We start from the raw sequence: 15,801 nt of genomic DNA, 5'->3' as shown, positions 1-15,801 counted from the left end.
AAAGATGGGCTAAACTATATGTATCGTTACTCTAATTACAGGGAATACATCATTTGAGGATTAAATATATAAGAAATACAAGCAGTGAAAAGTGGTTTTGTTTAATCTTCACTGCTGTCAAATCCATATCCATGTCAAATGAAGACATGTAAAAGTCACTATATGAAAATGTAACTTTTGACAAATGCATTGAATCAATGATTGAACTGGAAACTCTGAAATTCTGCGAAAACCCGATCTGAACCAGTGAATATACAGTTATGTCATCTACGTGGCTTGGCTGAAGTAATGACACCATGGGGTACGTGTCAATGAAATCCAAATAATAGAGGTGATTTCACTAACAAGACATGATGACAGCAGCATTGAGATAAACATTACAGGACTTACCTTTCTCTGATTCAACACAATCACTCCCACACCTTAATCCATAATAAGACAACCCAACATGACGTTACCTAACTGGAACCACCTTAGTTTAAGACAGTCATTCTTTCAACATATCGAGAAAGTTACATTTGACTCAAACCAACACCATTTAAACTGCATCGCGTACACACACACACACACACACACACACACACAAAGGACCAACACCACCTGCCTGTGAGGCATCTTTGGCCTGAGCTGCTCTCGTCTCTCTTCTCCAGTCAACTTCCTCCTCTCCCTGCGCCTTAATCCGAGATCCCAGTATCCACTCCGGAACAACGCTCCGACACTTGGAGCTTCTCCCATTCCCATTCTGAAGAGATTTCCTCAACTGGCAGCTAGAGCATGATCCAAAACCGGCGAACTGATGCCATAAGACAGACGAAGGTCAGGGGGAGAAAAAGACGAGGACAGAGACGGAGAAAGGAGGAAGAGGCCGAGTGTTTCTACTGTCATGTTTTCTCTGGGTGACAAAAGACAAGCGAGCAAATAAGACTCAACGGTCCAGGCAACCCACACCAAGGCCTAAACCCTGTATCGGAGTGTGTGTGTGTGTGTGTGTGTGTGTGTGTGTGTGTGTGTGTGTGTGTGTGTGTGTGTGTGACCACGCTGTAAACTATGCTACATGTTGCACTGGTGACACAGTTGTACCATTGTGAGCTTGACTTGGGGAGACACAGGAAACATGTCAGCCCCGAAGAGATATGCGCATACACAAAATGATTCTAACATAGGCATGCATTATATTATATTGTGACTACAGACTGTCCACTCTTTACTGAGTGTGCCTATGACAGTGTTATGGTGTTTGAATAATACTAAATAATAAACTATTTTTCTATTCTGTATATCTATGTCAAACAGTTATACTAAATGGTCATCAAAGTGAGCTTTGATAATGAGTCGTTTTTGGGAAATTAGTAACAAAAAAGCCTTCGGGTCTAACAAGCTGAATCTTGCTGTGTCCAAAATCTCTCCCCCTTTCACATATTTGCAATACAATAAACACTCAATTGTTTTCTCTACAATGAGCTTTTCAGTAAGAACTATTATCATTTTGCACCATCACTGACAGGTGTGGGATAAAAAAAGAGCCTTAATCAGGCTCATGATCTTGCATTAATATCATAACTGGTGACTAAGTACTGTAACACTATGAATGCCACAACATGCTGGCAGCAACAAGACATTTTTTAGACTAAGCAATTAAGTGTGTAATCTATTAAATCGGAGAACTGCAAAACATTTTATTAATTAATTTATTTCTAAGAGCACAAAGTCATATCTTTAATTACTATGTGTTATTTTTCTGCTGAGTACAAATCAGCAAGAGTTTGGTTGATTTAAAAATCAAGAAAAATCTGAAACCAATAACAGCTAATAAATAATTCACTGAATGATTAATCACAAGTTAAAAATACTAGTATTTACTTTACTATTGGGGGAGATCAAACAAATACACAAGTGGTGTTGAAATAAACAAATGCATGACATACATGTAGAGAAATCTACCTCAGTATAACGGTACTCATAATCCATGATACATGTTCTGAACCCGTTTGCTTTAGGTGTGTTGAAAACAGAGTAAAGGCATGTTGTTGAAGCATGCGCTAGCCAGTTTCTTAAAGTTGCACAGAAGTGGAAGATATCGGACAAAGTCACCAGTCATATCGTGCTCGTAATATGTAGAACACCATACCAGCATATTGTAGCACACTTTTACAGAGGGGCTCTCGGTGACGGCGGCTTTGTTGATGCTTTAGTATCAGAAAGATTAGTCGGACTTCATGCCAATTACATTTCAGAAATCATCAAGCTGAGATGTTTAAATAAAGTAAGATATGTCCTGCCATGTAATCCAAAGTAAGAATCCACACTGGAAATACTGGGGGCAGTCGGGGTCAAACTTGGTGATGTGATGAATTTGTGTCCATATTTTTTTACCCGTTAAAGTTTCCAAATTAATTTTGAGATTTAAAGTGTTAACATTGACAGCCCTAATTATCTGATGACATATTATTGGGCTAGCACAAAAAACTAAAAGAAAGTTAGCAAAAGAAAACTACAAAGGGAGACTTTTACCTGCTCACTGGAAGGTGTAATGTATACTGGGGTATGATGACAATAATGCATTTAATGGTTATTTCTAACTTTCTCTTTACTGTGCACAAACATAATGTTTACTGTGCACAAACATAATGTTGCCATTCATCAGACTATTCAATTGCATGCTGAGGAGAAAATAATAAACCTAATCTGTTAGTTGTTATCCCTCAACTTCTTCTAAGTATCTGTAATTGACTTTTTTGTGGCATGTAATGTTCTTGTCGCATTTTACAGTGCTTTTCAATTAGCACCAAATGTTATGTAAACCTAGGTAATGCTACCGAGTACATGGCAGCCAACAGTGCAACGCTGCATTAGGTGAATCATCAATAAACTAAAAGTCTCACATCAGACATCTTTGTGGACACGTGGGCTGTATGACTCAGAGAGAAAACTACAGTGAAGTCTAACATGACAGAGAGGAGCCCTGCAAAAGATATACCGTACAGTATATATGGCTCACACACAAACAATATTTAACACATGACCCTGTTTTCAAAGCAGTGTAACAACCATGTGGGAACATTATTCATCATCCATTATTTATGTCTCACACACACACACGCACTTTAGTATGTAGAAATCTGCCTGTGCACAAAAAAAAGCTGAAATAGCAGCTCTGCTAGAAAGTGCTGTTACAGAGAAGGCTTTCCTTACATAAGCAAACTGCTCTGTAATTACATTGGGTGGATCCACACAGACTGAGAGAGTTAGAAAGAGAGGATGGGAGCAACTGGGACAAGCAATGAAGATAACAAAAAAGCAGAAGAAGAGAGAAGAGCCTAACTAGCCACTCTTCACAGGTTTAAACAGTCCTTTCCTTACACTGGCAAGGCAAAAGACAAACAAAGAAGAGATTTAAAAAGAGAAAATTAAAGGTTTTCAAAGCCAACCAAGAGCAAGGACATTAAGCAGCTTTCCCACAGTTTGTTTCTTTACTCTGTGAACATTGAAGGACCCTTATGTGACTTGTTCGACACTGAAGGTCAGTTGAGATTATCGGTAGACTAGCTAGGCCAAGGATTTAACCTTAGTTACCATTAAAAGAAGTAAAGGTGATGGAAAAAGATAGGTGGATGGACTCTCAGAGAGATAAGGAGTTGAGAGCATTATACTTGGATCTTCAGGAGAAGGGAGCTTCTGATTTCCGCTGGCGGGACAAATATGAAGTGCAACCAACCTGCTGTTACACACAGTTGGCTAGTTATCTATCAAAATAACTTCTCCGAAATTGCTCTCCAACGTCCAACCAAATAGGTCTATTATTAAATCATCCCCCCCACACACTCAGTCTTACTAAAAAGGAACACAAAACATTTTTGTTGTGCTGGTCCCAAAAGCAATATTATGCTTGAGTTGCACAGAGAGACAGAAAAAACATGTTGCTGTGTGTATGAGAAGAGGACAAGATGTCTGGAGGTAGGGGATGTTTTCTTCACAAAGTACTCAGCTCACTTAGGACCTTAGAAACAAAACCATAGCAAACATAGTAAAACTAAATTCTTGTTTTTTTCTATCTACTCAACCAGTAAGATATTTATAAATGCCATCATCTGTTTTTAACAGACTCACACCATGCTAATGCTAACAGTACAAATGATCCATCTTTTCAGGACAACCTTCCGGGTAGTTTCCTGCCCCCACTGGCAAAATTAAACTCAAAATGCCTAACATCAGAGGCTGCCTGTGTGTCATTGAAGCACCCAGATGTCTGCAGTCTGGCCTTTTGATTCCCTGATTCATCCCACCTCTTCCCTCTCATCTGCTGAGTCATGGAGATCTCCAACCGGAGCAAACCACATCCTCATCCTTTCATCTCTCCTTCACCTTTACCTCTCACAGCAGCCCTCTCTTTTTGGACGTCACTAAATCTAGGTTGACTTTTGCATGTTAAAAAAAGAATCCCCAACATCCGCACTATACTGTATCCTTTATATGTGGGTGTGCGGGGGGGGGGGGGCAACCTGTCCTTTGAATTTTACTTTTAAGTCTGTGTTCAAAAGAACATTGTATAAGCTCCGTATCATGTGGGAGAGAGGGTTTCTGCCCATCAAACCCAGTATGAACCGAGGAGATGCGACCGGGCCAGGATGTGGTCAGTTCTGTCCAGACTCAGTACTGCCCCCCCCCCCCGCACTGCATTTTATTCGCAGACCAGGATACAGGAACTGTTACAATAAACACCCACTGAAGAGCATACAATCTAATAAGAAAAGGGACTGGGTTGGACATCGGTGACCGTTAATGAAATCAATCCCTCCTTCCTGCTGGCCTCAGAGAGGACAACAATGAAATGTGTCTGTGTGTAAGAAAGGACGTAACAATAGTGTTTCATCAATGTTTGGTGTCACACAACAGCTGAAACCCATGTGTTTTGGTTAATTGTAGAAAGCTATTGCAGGAGAAAAAGTGTCAAAGGAAGAGTGCGTCTGGACAGGAAGGGGTGGGCAGGGTGGTGTAATTTGGACAGATCACTCCACCACCACATTAAAGATACAAAAAAGATCAAACAAACCCAGGCTTGTACTTCTTATTCTTCAACATCCTACAGACTTTTCACCCACTCTTTTTAAGATTCCCTTTTTCTAAGCACAAAGTCGTGCAGCCAGAATTCAAACTGATCCACCGAGCTCTAGTACCCAAAAGTTGAAGGACTTATAAACATATTGAAATTGGTCCAGTCTGTTCTCCCTGTGTTCCTTAAGCTACTCAAGCCAGGAACTGAAGAAAGGCATGCTCAGTTATTCCATACATGTGCTCTGACGCTCCATCCCAAAGTTAAAGACACTACCAGCCATCCAACCTTATCACAGGTTTTGAACCAGACTGCTTCATCGTCACTTCAAAAGTCTATAATCTTTGTTAATATGTGGTGTCAATCTTCTTTTCTCTTATTGTGTTTCCGATAACTTGATGACTGTTTTGCTAAAAAAGTACTTAACTGCTTTAACAATAAGTAATCAAACATCAATAAGACAAATGCAAACAAGCTCACTTCTTCAGTATCTCCACCTTTACTACTCCTCTGAGCCACAACTACATCTTGGGAGGACTGGGATTGCAAGAAGAGAGTGAAAGAGAAAAAAAACTAGTAGAGGTGAGGTATTTAATTCCATGTGGGTGGCCTGATAAAAACAAAGTCGGTCATAAATCTGAAGCTATAAACACTGTGCTTTTAGACCTAATCCATGCAGATCACTGTAAAAAAACAACCTGTCTGTCTGCTTCTGTCTCCCATTAGCACTCCAGCTAGCATCCCCATTAACCCTGTACCGACCTCTTCTACATGTCAAACAGTAATGTATGCATATGAGAAATTATTCTATGCAAACCAATTTGTAAAATTGCTGTGAGTCGACAAGTGGCAATTGTTCATGTCAGGATATTCAACAAGTAAATACAAACACATTGTTATCATTTTCTAGCTACCAAATATTTGTACTGAATAATTGGCCAGATCCATAGTATTTATTCTGATAATATTGATGGTTATGTGCAAATGTTGGTCACGATAGGCAATTTTTTATTACATGACAATACATTCCTCTTTCATGAAGTAACTGTTAAGCAACCAGTGGAGAAAGGAAAGAAAGGCTATATTCGTGCTGCCAGATTAAGTGTAAAACTATGCCAACAGTAGTGGGAACAGACACACAAACTAATTTGTCAAGAAAATGACAACATGCGTGTCATATTTGAATTTCTCTACCAAACAATAGACTTTGTTACAGCACCATTTGTATAAATATAATTGGGACACTGACTAGACGAACTGCAGATGATATATTTGGACAAAACTATGCAAGAATATAAATAAAGCGAATACTCCTTTAGGTTTTATGTTTCAGTAGGGGTGTCAACTCTCTATTATTTATAAATATATAAAGTTCAAATAATATTTTAAAACTAAATTCTCATATTCTCATTTACAGATGTATTTTTCAATGTTAAATAATCCAGGGTGAGGACCCTAATATTTGAGAAAACAACATTCACTTTAAAAGTTATATGATTTTGTATAGTGAAGCAAAAAAGGTAAACATGATGAGTCAATTTAAGCCTTATGGTTTATTGATTCACGATAAAATGTTATTCATGATGAACTAAAAATATGTATTATCTACCATCGTATCCACTTACATCTCATTCCCTCACTCCCCCGCCTTCCACCACCATTTCATTCTTCAACCCTCAGTTCTATTTTTAATCCCGTCACTTTCTTTTTTTTTAAAGCAGCAAGTGTTTCCTTCCAGTTCTCTTCTTTTCTCCCCCATTAGTCTGTCTCTCTCTCTCTCTACCTGACATTTGGCTCAGCAGCCTGCCTCACACCAAGAGAAACGTTATGATCTCACGTCACTGCAATGTTCCAGAGACACAGACAGAGACAGCAAAGAGCAAAATAAGATGACATTGAGGAGGAATTATGGGGAACTAATATATAAAAATTAGGATGGGTATAAGCTGAAAATGTTACATACTTATAGTAAGCATCTCAGTGTCTCTCTCTCTTAGTGGACAGATAACAAGGGAGAAAAGGTCAAAAGGTCAAAAGGGAATAGCAAATTAGCAATAAAACAGACAAAGATCCAATTAATGAGATGTTTTTCTGTAAGAAAGCGGCATTGTGGTGTGGTTGAAACGAGCAAAAATCCAGTCACCACAGAAGGTTAAAGCTTGTTCTTTCTTTCTTTCATTCCCTTTCTTTCTTTCAACTTGTCTGCGCTCCATTTTAGCTTGGCACAGTTGTCATTACATTGAGGTCCAAATTACACACACACCTTCCCTGTGCACCAGAGCTGCGGGCCAGTGCTTTAAACACAGCATGTTGGCAAAACTCAGAGTTTGAACAAGCCATTGATAGATTCCAGACAAACAATATGCATACACACACAGACAGAGAAAGAAGAAGGAGGAAACCATTTTATAATACACACACACACACCACACAATGGAGTGCACATTTACACACACGCCAGCCAGTAATTCTGGACATCATCAAACACTTTAGTAACCACAACAACTTCCCATTTCCCTAAACCTATTTCCTGTACTGGTGAGGTCCCTTGTCAGCAACTGCTACTGTCACTACGGCAACAAGGAAGGACAATGGCCCTGAGGAGTAAAACAATGAAGACCAAGGCAATAGATGGAAGTAATATCAATGAGCAGCAGAGCAGCTTTGCAAGAGGATGTAGAGTCAATGGCAATAAGCTAAACCTTCATATGTTTTGGTCCATACTACTTTCTCAGTAACAAACCATCTACAGGAACAGCTGGCCTCACAACCAGAGCAGAGGGCTGCAATATAGAGTTGCGATAAAGAAAGCAGTCATGACACAATGAAAGCATAGCCTTGGATGATGTGTCTGCAGTGGAACCTTTTCACCTGAGCTCAGACAAGATGATAATCCCAATGTTGTTTTTACTTTCTCCACACCTATTCAGAGTCACACCCATGTCAGTCTAATGATTTTTGACTCCGGGAAAAGACCTCCAGTAGAGGTAACGTCTGAGTGTGCCGCACAAAGAGGTGTGTTATGAGTAAAAGTTGCAGAGTATGGCTATGAATGTAATAGCTAAATGGCATTAATGTTTGTACTTATGAGTGTTTGGATTTAACTTTATTCAGGTTTTGATGTTAGTTTAGTTTAATTGTACAACGTTTCTAGAATAATGGAAGTTATGAAGTTATATACTTTATATTTTACCCAGTGGTGGTTTAAATAACATAAATGCATGCTCAAAATTGTTATGTATATTTATGATGATATTGATTATTGGTCCCAGCCCAATCATTTAACATTTGAATTGCTATGACATAACAAGCCAGAAATCTCCCAATGTTTAGACACTATTGAGTAAATACAGCATCACAGACACATCCACACACACTATGTTTAGACAAACTGCTTATTAAAACCCCTCTCTAAGACTCTATGATTCTGGCAAATAGACAATCGATACTGGATGAAACAAATAGATGAAAACAGAACCACACAGCGGGCCTTGGTACACTCCCAAATGCCCTTTGTCTGCGATTTGTTTAGTCAAACTAATAACATCCTCGGAAGTTTGTTTAAAACTGTTCAGCTTTTAATGGCTTCTGAATTGTAGTGCTGCTCCCAAATGCACTCTGAAATGTATTATATGGGTCCTGATTCACAGCACTTCACAAAAGCACAGACACACACATGCACACTTGGTTGCAGCTATGAAACTATAAGAATAACAGTGCAGGACAACATGATGGGCTGTTTAAAGACAACTGTATTACCTCAAAAAACATCTAACTTTACACTATACATATATTCTCACCTTATTTAAAACATCGAACAAAGGCTAACCACTCATCACTTACACCTTTGTTTGAGTGTCATTCAAACACAAACCCAATGTAAAACTATAAATCATCAGAACTCAAAGACAACAAAAGAGCATTGGACACGCCAGCCTGGCACACACTTACACATGGCATTAAAATGTTTAAAATTGACTCACCACTCTGGGCTTGGTCTTCTGTGGGATAGCCGTGGATGCAGTGTCCTCTTGGCTCTTCTTCTGTGGTGCAGCTTCTGTAATTCCACTTGTGCTGTTGTCGCTGGGCACCTCTAAGGCAGACACTGAACCTTCTGCTCCATCCCTAGCCGCTGGTAGAGGCCCTGGGACCTCAGCAGTGCTCAGTTCAAGAATATATTTATGGGTAACATCCTCCAGTGATGGGGCCACATCCCCTGGAGGCTTACTCGAGGTCTGAGGGTCTTCAGTTGGGTGGGCAGCACGGCAGTCCACTTCCTTCAGTGGCTGGAGTTGTGGAGGAGGGGAGATGGGGATAAAGCTGGTGGGTTCACTGGCATGGCGGACATGCTTGGGTCTGCTTTTGGGTTTAGTATGCAGTGTTGGAAGGGGAGGAGTAAGGTCGGTTTGGTAGCTGTGATCCTCCTGCTCTTCTGAACACATTTCTGGGGGCTCAAATGGATCTTCAAGAGGGGAAAACTGGGTCGGCCTGTTTGGACGCTTTCTGGTGGGCCTACGAACCATTCTAGGGGACAAAACCCCAGCCAGCTTCAGGTTAAAGTTAAACTTCTGAACTTCTTCCTCCTCCTCTGCCCCTTGGTCTATAACATCATCTTCTTCATTATCATGGTTATCGGATTTGAGGGTACATTCTGACTTGGAACGAGCTTTCTTGACTATTTTTACATTTGGCAATGTGTAATCAGGCTCCACTTCTGGCTCCCACAGTTCTTTTCTCTGCTCGCTCAGGATAGGCTCACTGCTGGAAGGTGGGATCTGACCAGGTTGATCTAGCTCACCGATAGGCTGAGTGCTGCCAATCTGACCTTTGAATTGAGGGTCATTCTGGGAGAGTAAAGGAGCATCACTACGGCGACTGGGGTCACTCAGCGACTTCTTCTTCGGAGCTTTGCCATTGCCATGATCATCTATCATCAGTCTGTCCATTGCACCTGGCTCGGCTACGATGCTCCTGATCACCCCACTGTAGTCACGAACAGCCTCATCCCGGATCCCGCCATCACTGTAAACTGACAAGTCACTGGCCACACTGCCCTTGTATTCTGACAAATCGGACCCCTCTGTAGCACCTCCTCCTCCTTTGACAGATAAGGATCCCAACAGGTTGCTGTCTACAGAGGAATAGTTGTTATTCCCTTCTTCTGACACTGAACAGCGCCGCTGAGGCATTGGGTCACTGAGAGAGCGGTAAGTGGTCGACTCGCCATTACCAACAGCTGCTATTGCAGACTCTGCATTACTGCCATTACTGGAATCAGAGCCTGTGTTATTACCAGAAGGGGAGAACTTGCGCCTTCGACGGACACAACTTGGTGTCGCAGGGGCTTCCAGTCCACCTCCTTCTGCAGTGCCTGCTGACCTCTGCAACACTGCACAGTTGGTGGTGACCTCTTCAGTAGTAGTGTCAACATTGTTGATACCAGCATTGCGGCTCAGATCCACGATGATGCAGTCACTCTCAGCCATACCGCCAGGGTGAGCCAAGGACGGAGTTACACTGACTTCATTAGGACTATTTGTGCAATTCATGCTGTTCTCCGCAATCTCTTCTGTCTCCGGCTTTAACCCATCCGTCTCATGTAGAGCCGATTGCTTCCATAAGGTGACAGGCTGCCCTAGCACATCCCTAGCAATTCGTGACCCAAAATTAACCCCTGCTGACCCCAGGAATGAACTCTCAGAAGGGTCACTCGGGCCTGTCTCTGGCTCTGTTACAATCCCTTCATCTGTTAAACTGGACTCATGGCCTGAAAGTTCATCCACAGAGCGGTCGTAGAACATGCTTTCCTCTGAGTTGCCCTTCGGTAAGGCTCTCTCCGTCTCTCTGCTCTGTCTCTTTGCCTTCTCCCTGTGCTCTGTGCCCCTGCTGTTTAGCGTCTCCAACTGCATACTTTGTCCATCCCTCTCACTCCTCTCCCTCTCCCTGTTCTCTCTCTCCCTCTCATGTTTATCCCTGTCTTTTGTGTTATTAAACTCAGTCTCTTGATCTGTCCTAGCCTTATCCTTAATGCTCACTCCTGCCTTCTCTTTCTCCTCATTTGTTTTCTTGAACTGGAAAGATTCATCCTCCAAATCATCTTCATCTTCTCTAGTACTCATCTGGCAGATATCTCGAATGACCTGTCTGGCTTCCTGCACATACTTCTCCTGCAATGGAGTTGGCATCCCTTCCTCACTCTCGTCATCAAATCCATAATCTCTCATTCTTTGTCCTCTCCCAACCCTAAAATCACCCCCATCACTTTCTACTTCCCTTTCTGACACAGACACCCTCCCTCCATCACCCTCTGCATCCAAATCAAGCTGCTGCTCAGAGGAGCTCCTTTTTGTGGCGCCACCTGTCAAGCAACACCTTACTGCTGCTTTGGGTTTGTCTGAATAAGTGAAGGATTTTGCGCGCCGCAGGGTGGCAGTCAGGTCTTTAAGTGTCGGCCGACAACCTGAAGGTAGCAGGGTCCCACCATGAGTCCGTGAACCCATCCTGTACACTGGTGACCCTTCAACGACCCCTGATTTATCTCCACTCTTTTTCCGCACCTTAAGCTCTGACAGATCAGATTTCAAAAAGCTCAAAAGGGACATCGTTTCTAAGGTGATATCAGGGTTGGACATCGATATTTGGTTTTTATCATTATCATCTACCCCACCTGTTGTCCTTCTTAAATTGATGGTCTCACCATCCCTAACTCCTGCCGATACTACGCCGTCTTTGGAAAGTTTACTAGAGGGGGTGACTGTAGGCACAGTATTGGGGCGCACCCATACAGGGGGATGGGAGAAGTTATCCCCATGGCCAAAGCTTGGGGAGCGATACATCGTTACATTTCCATGGTAAGTTTTACTCAGCATGGAAGAGGATGCAGCTCTGCTAGCGGGGCCTGCTTCTTTGTCTGTGTTAAAAAACATATTTGCTGCACTGTTGGCCGAGCCAGCCTGGTCCTCCTCCTTCAGTGTCTCAGTGCTGGAGTATCGGCTGCTGCTGCAATGCGAACCACCAGGACTGGAAGCAAATGGGGGAATGTTGACCTTTGACACTCGAGATACACCAGGAAGTGTTGTGGATGTTGCAGTTGAGGAGATGCGCTCCCATTGCTGCACCCTGGCTCTGTTACTGTTACTTTTCTGTTCTCTTGCCGAGTGGCTCCGAGATAATGTTCCTGCAGAAGCTCCACATGTGTTTTGCTGGCGGTGCCTCTCTAAGTGCTCCATTGTCAAGGCTGTGTCACTGTCAGTGTCTTCTGATTCGCCATCATGATCATCATAATCATCACGGCCTGTTGCAACAGCAGCTCCACTGACCTTCTTTTTTTTTCTCAATGAGCGTCGTCGCACTGCCTCTCGACTGTGGGGGCCTAAAGAACCAGGGCTGTCCTCTTCACTGCCTGAAGACTTGCCAATGCCCTTAGCACCCCACCAGCCATTTTTACTGCGGGATAAAGAGTTACTTCCTCGCTCAGTGCCACACTTTTCACCTGCTTTGTATGAGATGGAAGGAGCAGGGCCGGAGGGAACATTCCAACCGCCTCCTCCAACTCTTCTTCTTCTGGTGTACTCCTCCTCTTCGTCTCCAGAGCTGAACCTCCAGCGGGAGCGGAGGGGGACAGCTACTTTTGCTGGGGCTTTAAGCTCGGTGGAAGGAGCTAAAGTAGAGGAGGAGGAGGTAATGGATTTATCTGGAGTTGGAGCAGAAAAGGGGGAGGAGGAGGTGGGGGCTTGCGCTCTAGAGGAGCTATGTGAGGAATGTAAACTATCCCTGGGCAGCCCGACCCCCTGTCTATCCCTTCTCTCCCTCACTGAGGACCGCTGAAGAGAGGAGGAGGCGTCCAAGCTTTCCGATTGACTCCAAGACGAAGTAGCAGGGGGTTGAAGGTCAGGGCTGGGGTCAGATGTCAACACTGTTGTCCTATGGGTCTTATGGGCAGCTTCTGCCTCAGGGCTGGGACTATGAGATCTGTATTGAGATGGGTTAATCCTCTGGTAGTGACTACCCTTAGTGCAACTGTGACTGCTACTGCTTTGGAAAGTATTTCTGCCAGAAACGTTGTTGTTATTAGAAGTTTGTATCTCTAAGTCAGCCTCCTCCTCTTTGTGCGAGTACTGCTGGTTGTAAGCTTTGGGATAAAGGTCCATACTGTGACAAAAAGTGTCTTTAGCAGGGCTGCTTTCTCTGCTTTTTGCTCCACCTATGCATTTGCCATGTGAAGACAGGCAACAGAGTTCATTAGCGGAGCTGCAAAGCGAGAGTTTGTCACTTGTATCTGAGAGAGAAACACTCTCACTGGGGCTGAGTTCCTGTAGATTTCCTCTGTCAACTGCTTTTAAATTCTCATATGAGTCAGTATTGTGCTGCTGCGTAGCATTGCCTTGTCCTTCATCAAAGATTTGTCTAATTTTAGTGACACTGGGCCACTTGTCAGAGTGCAGAGGAATAAATTCAGTGTGACGTGTAGAGAGATAGCTTTTGTGAGATTTACAGGGCGAGGGAACCCCTCTACTAACAATATCATCTTCCTCATCTGTAGTCAAAGTATTTCTGGGATCAGAGGGACATGCATTGATCTGTGAATAATCTCTCTTACCAGAATTGTTGTCGGTGGATAAACGTGAAAAAATCCCCTTCTCACATTTCTTCTCCAAGTCCGAGTCTGACACCGAGTCAGTGTCTGAGTGAAACTTTTGCACTTTATTGTCTGTCAATGTCTCAGCAGTAGTGGTATCACTAACGTGGAAATATCCACCACTGCTGTCCTCGTGAAAAGATTTACGAGAAGCAGACCCGTGTCTCCTGGAACAACTTTCCCGGGGAAGAGTGCTTCTCCCCCGCGTCACAGCTCCACAGTCCCCCGGTGAGGCTCTGTGCGTCTCTGCAGAGCTGCTGCTGCTGCTAAACTTCTCAGTGAGCTGTCGGATGGATGGAGAAATAGAGGAGTGAGGAGTGGAGGAGCCTCTCTTTGGGTCTGCGGTCAGGAGGCCGGCAGTGGTGGTGGCAGAGATTTTGGAAACTTTTCTTGACACACTGACATTACGCGTCGCCAAGGGCTGTTCTGCTTTGCTGGGCTCCGGGGGAAGGGCGACGCCAGCTGCCTCCAAATCGTCTGATTTGTGTTGTTGGTCTTCATTCCTGTTGGTGCTCCAGGAACCTAACTTTTTGAAAGAGACGCTGCGATAAACAGCGGCATTTTTCCTCTCTCTTTCTGCCATTGTTCATGTCTTTCTTTGTTAGAGTTCACACAAGCATTTTCACTCCACGGATTACAGCTCTAGGCACCTTGTTGAGTTGTGGTCCATTTTCCCCCACCTAGCATGCAATCACTATTTAAAACGTAAACGTAAGTGTTGGCAACACTTCAAACTGCACTGTAACGATGTTAATCAAACGATAAACTTTTCAGTGAGTAGCCTAGAGTGCTGCTCTGTTATCAACACTTACATGTTGTCGATTCCCGAAACCGCATCCGTGCAAGGAGGAAAAGCGCTACAACATTTGTTGGCCAAAACTTTCCCAACCTGTTCACAAACACAACGTTTCCATTGTTAATCCCTTACTATGTCTGAGCCCTTCGCCAGGTTAGCACGCCTGCACGGGCCCGACGCATCATCCACTGTTAATTCCCCAAAACTGTTTGTGGATTCCTTATTTTGGCATGATTTCGTTTTCCGTGTGTTCTGTTGTTTTTTGCATGTTAATGCCTGAGATAGGGCAGAGGGGGTGGGCGGGACTAGGGGTATAGGGGCTGTCATAGCCCCCTCGGGGATTGAGAGGAAAAGCTTTTTTTCCCTTTTTGATAGGAGAAGGCAGACACTGTGGACAAACTAGATGTAATTATAGCCCTTTCCCTTGCGAACAAGACAGGAGTTTTAGACAGAAAACTACATTTTAAGAGTATCATTGTGGACCTGCAGCTGTTTTGTTAATATCCCAAGATTTTAGCTTCTCAACACACCGTTGATTGTGAATATAAAATCACTATTCCTGTCTGTTGAAGTAAAGGTTCTTAGAGAAAGCCAGAGTATTATGTCAAATGCAAGCTATATTAGTTCTGCAGCTAAAAGTCCATTAATGATGTGTTATGATGTTGTTGGTGAATAAGTGTGTCAGCATTGGAGGGGGGTAGAAAAACAAAGAAAAAGTTTACAATCATGCACAATAAAGCCTCTGTGGTGCTTCCCATGTGGCTGTCTGGTTAACAGGTCCTTTTGTTCCAGAGAGGAATTCTGTGTTACATTCCCTCAGAGGAGTAGAGTTTACTGCAGCGCCCTCCACAGGCTGACCTGGGACCTGTCAGGTCACTGGGGTAGATCATCTCTAAACACTTTAACCAATTAATCGTGTTGTAAAACTGCATCATATTACTTTCCACTGCATATTCACGAATTGATGTTGTATTTGTTCAGCTTGGAAGCTCTCATTCAGGTTTTGGGATATGCTTTCTTTCTTAATATTTTCTAAGGAAATCTGTAACTGTCATGTTGCAGGGTGAAATTGTGTTAAACTGTAAAATTAGAAATGTGACTTGTGTCAGGAAAGCTTCAGGTTTCAGTCCAGGAAGATGTGAGAAGTAAGAAGAGCAACCAAAACAATTATCTTTTAATATCAACCTATTAGATGTATATGTACAAAATTAATGATTGTACTTTCTGATGCAATAGAGCTTTACAGAGGAGTGTCACAGTTCATGTTGAGTGTGAAAAGGACAATATAAAAAACACTTTTATCTGGAGGAAGTAGTA

General features: G+C 42.9%; 1 protein-coding gene across 2 annotated transcripts in view; it reads right to left on the bottom strand.

Moving 5' to 3' along the window:
• The window catches only part of LOC117552168 (rho guanine nucleotide exchange factor 17-like), a 56,053-nt gene extending 41,289 nt beyond the window's left edge, over positions 1-14,764 (bottom strand). Inside the window, exons 1-2 of one of the 2 annotated variants that reach the window (XM_034225450.1) lie at positions 13,650-14,764; positions 9,034-12,710 (exon numbers count right to left, since the gene is read on the bottom strand). In XM_034225450.1, coding sequence (XP_034081341.1) covers positions 9,034-12,710; positions 13,650-14,271 — 4,299 coding nt within the window. In that variant the 5' untranslated portion in view covers positions 14,272-14,764. Of the gene's footprint in view, positions 1-9,033 lie in introns of both variants that reach the window. The other variant, XM_034225449.1, reaches the window with a different exon arrangement.
• Positions 14,765-15,801: the final 1,037 nt, after the last annotated feature.

This window comes from Gymnodraco acuticeps, unplaced genomic scaffold (assembly GCF_902827175.1).
Source record: "Gymnodraco acuticeps unplaced genomic scaffold, fGymAcu1.1, whole genome shotgun sequence".
Lineage (NCBI taxonomy): Eukaryota > Metazoa > Chordata > Actinopteri > Perciformes > Bathydraconidae > Gymnodraco > Gymnodraco acuticeps.
The sequence above is the reverse complement of the archived record's forward strand: the minus strand, read 5'-3'. Positions and strand labels throughout refer to the sequence as shown.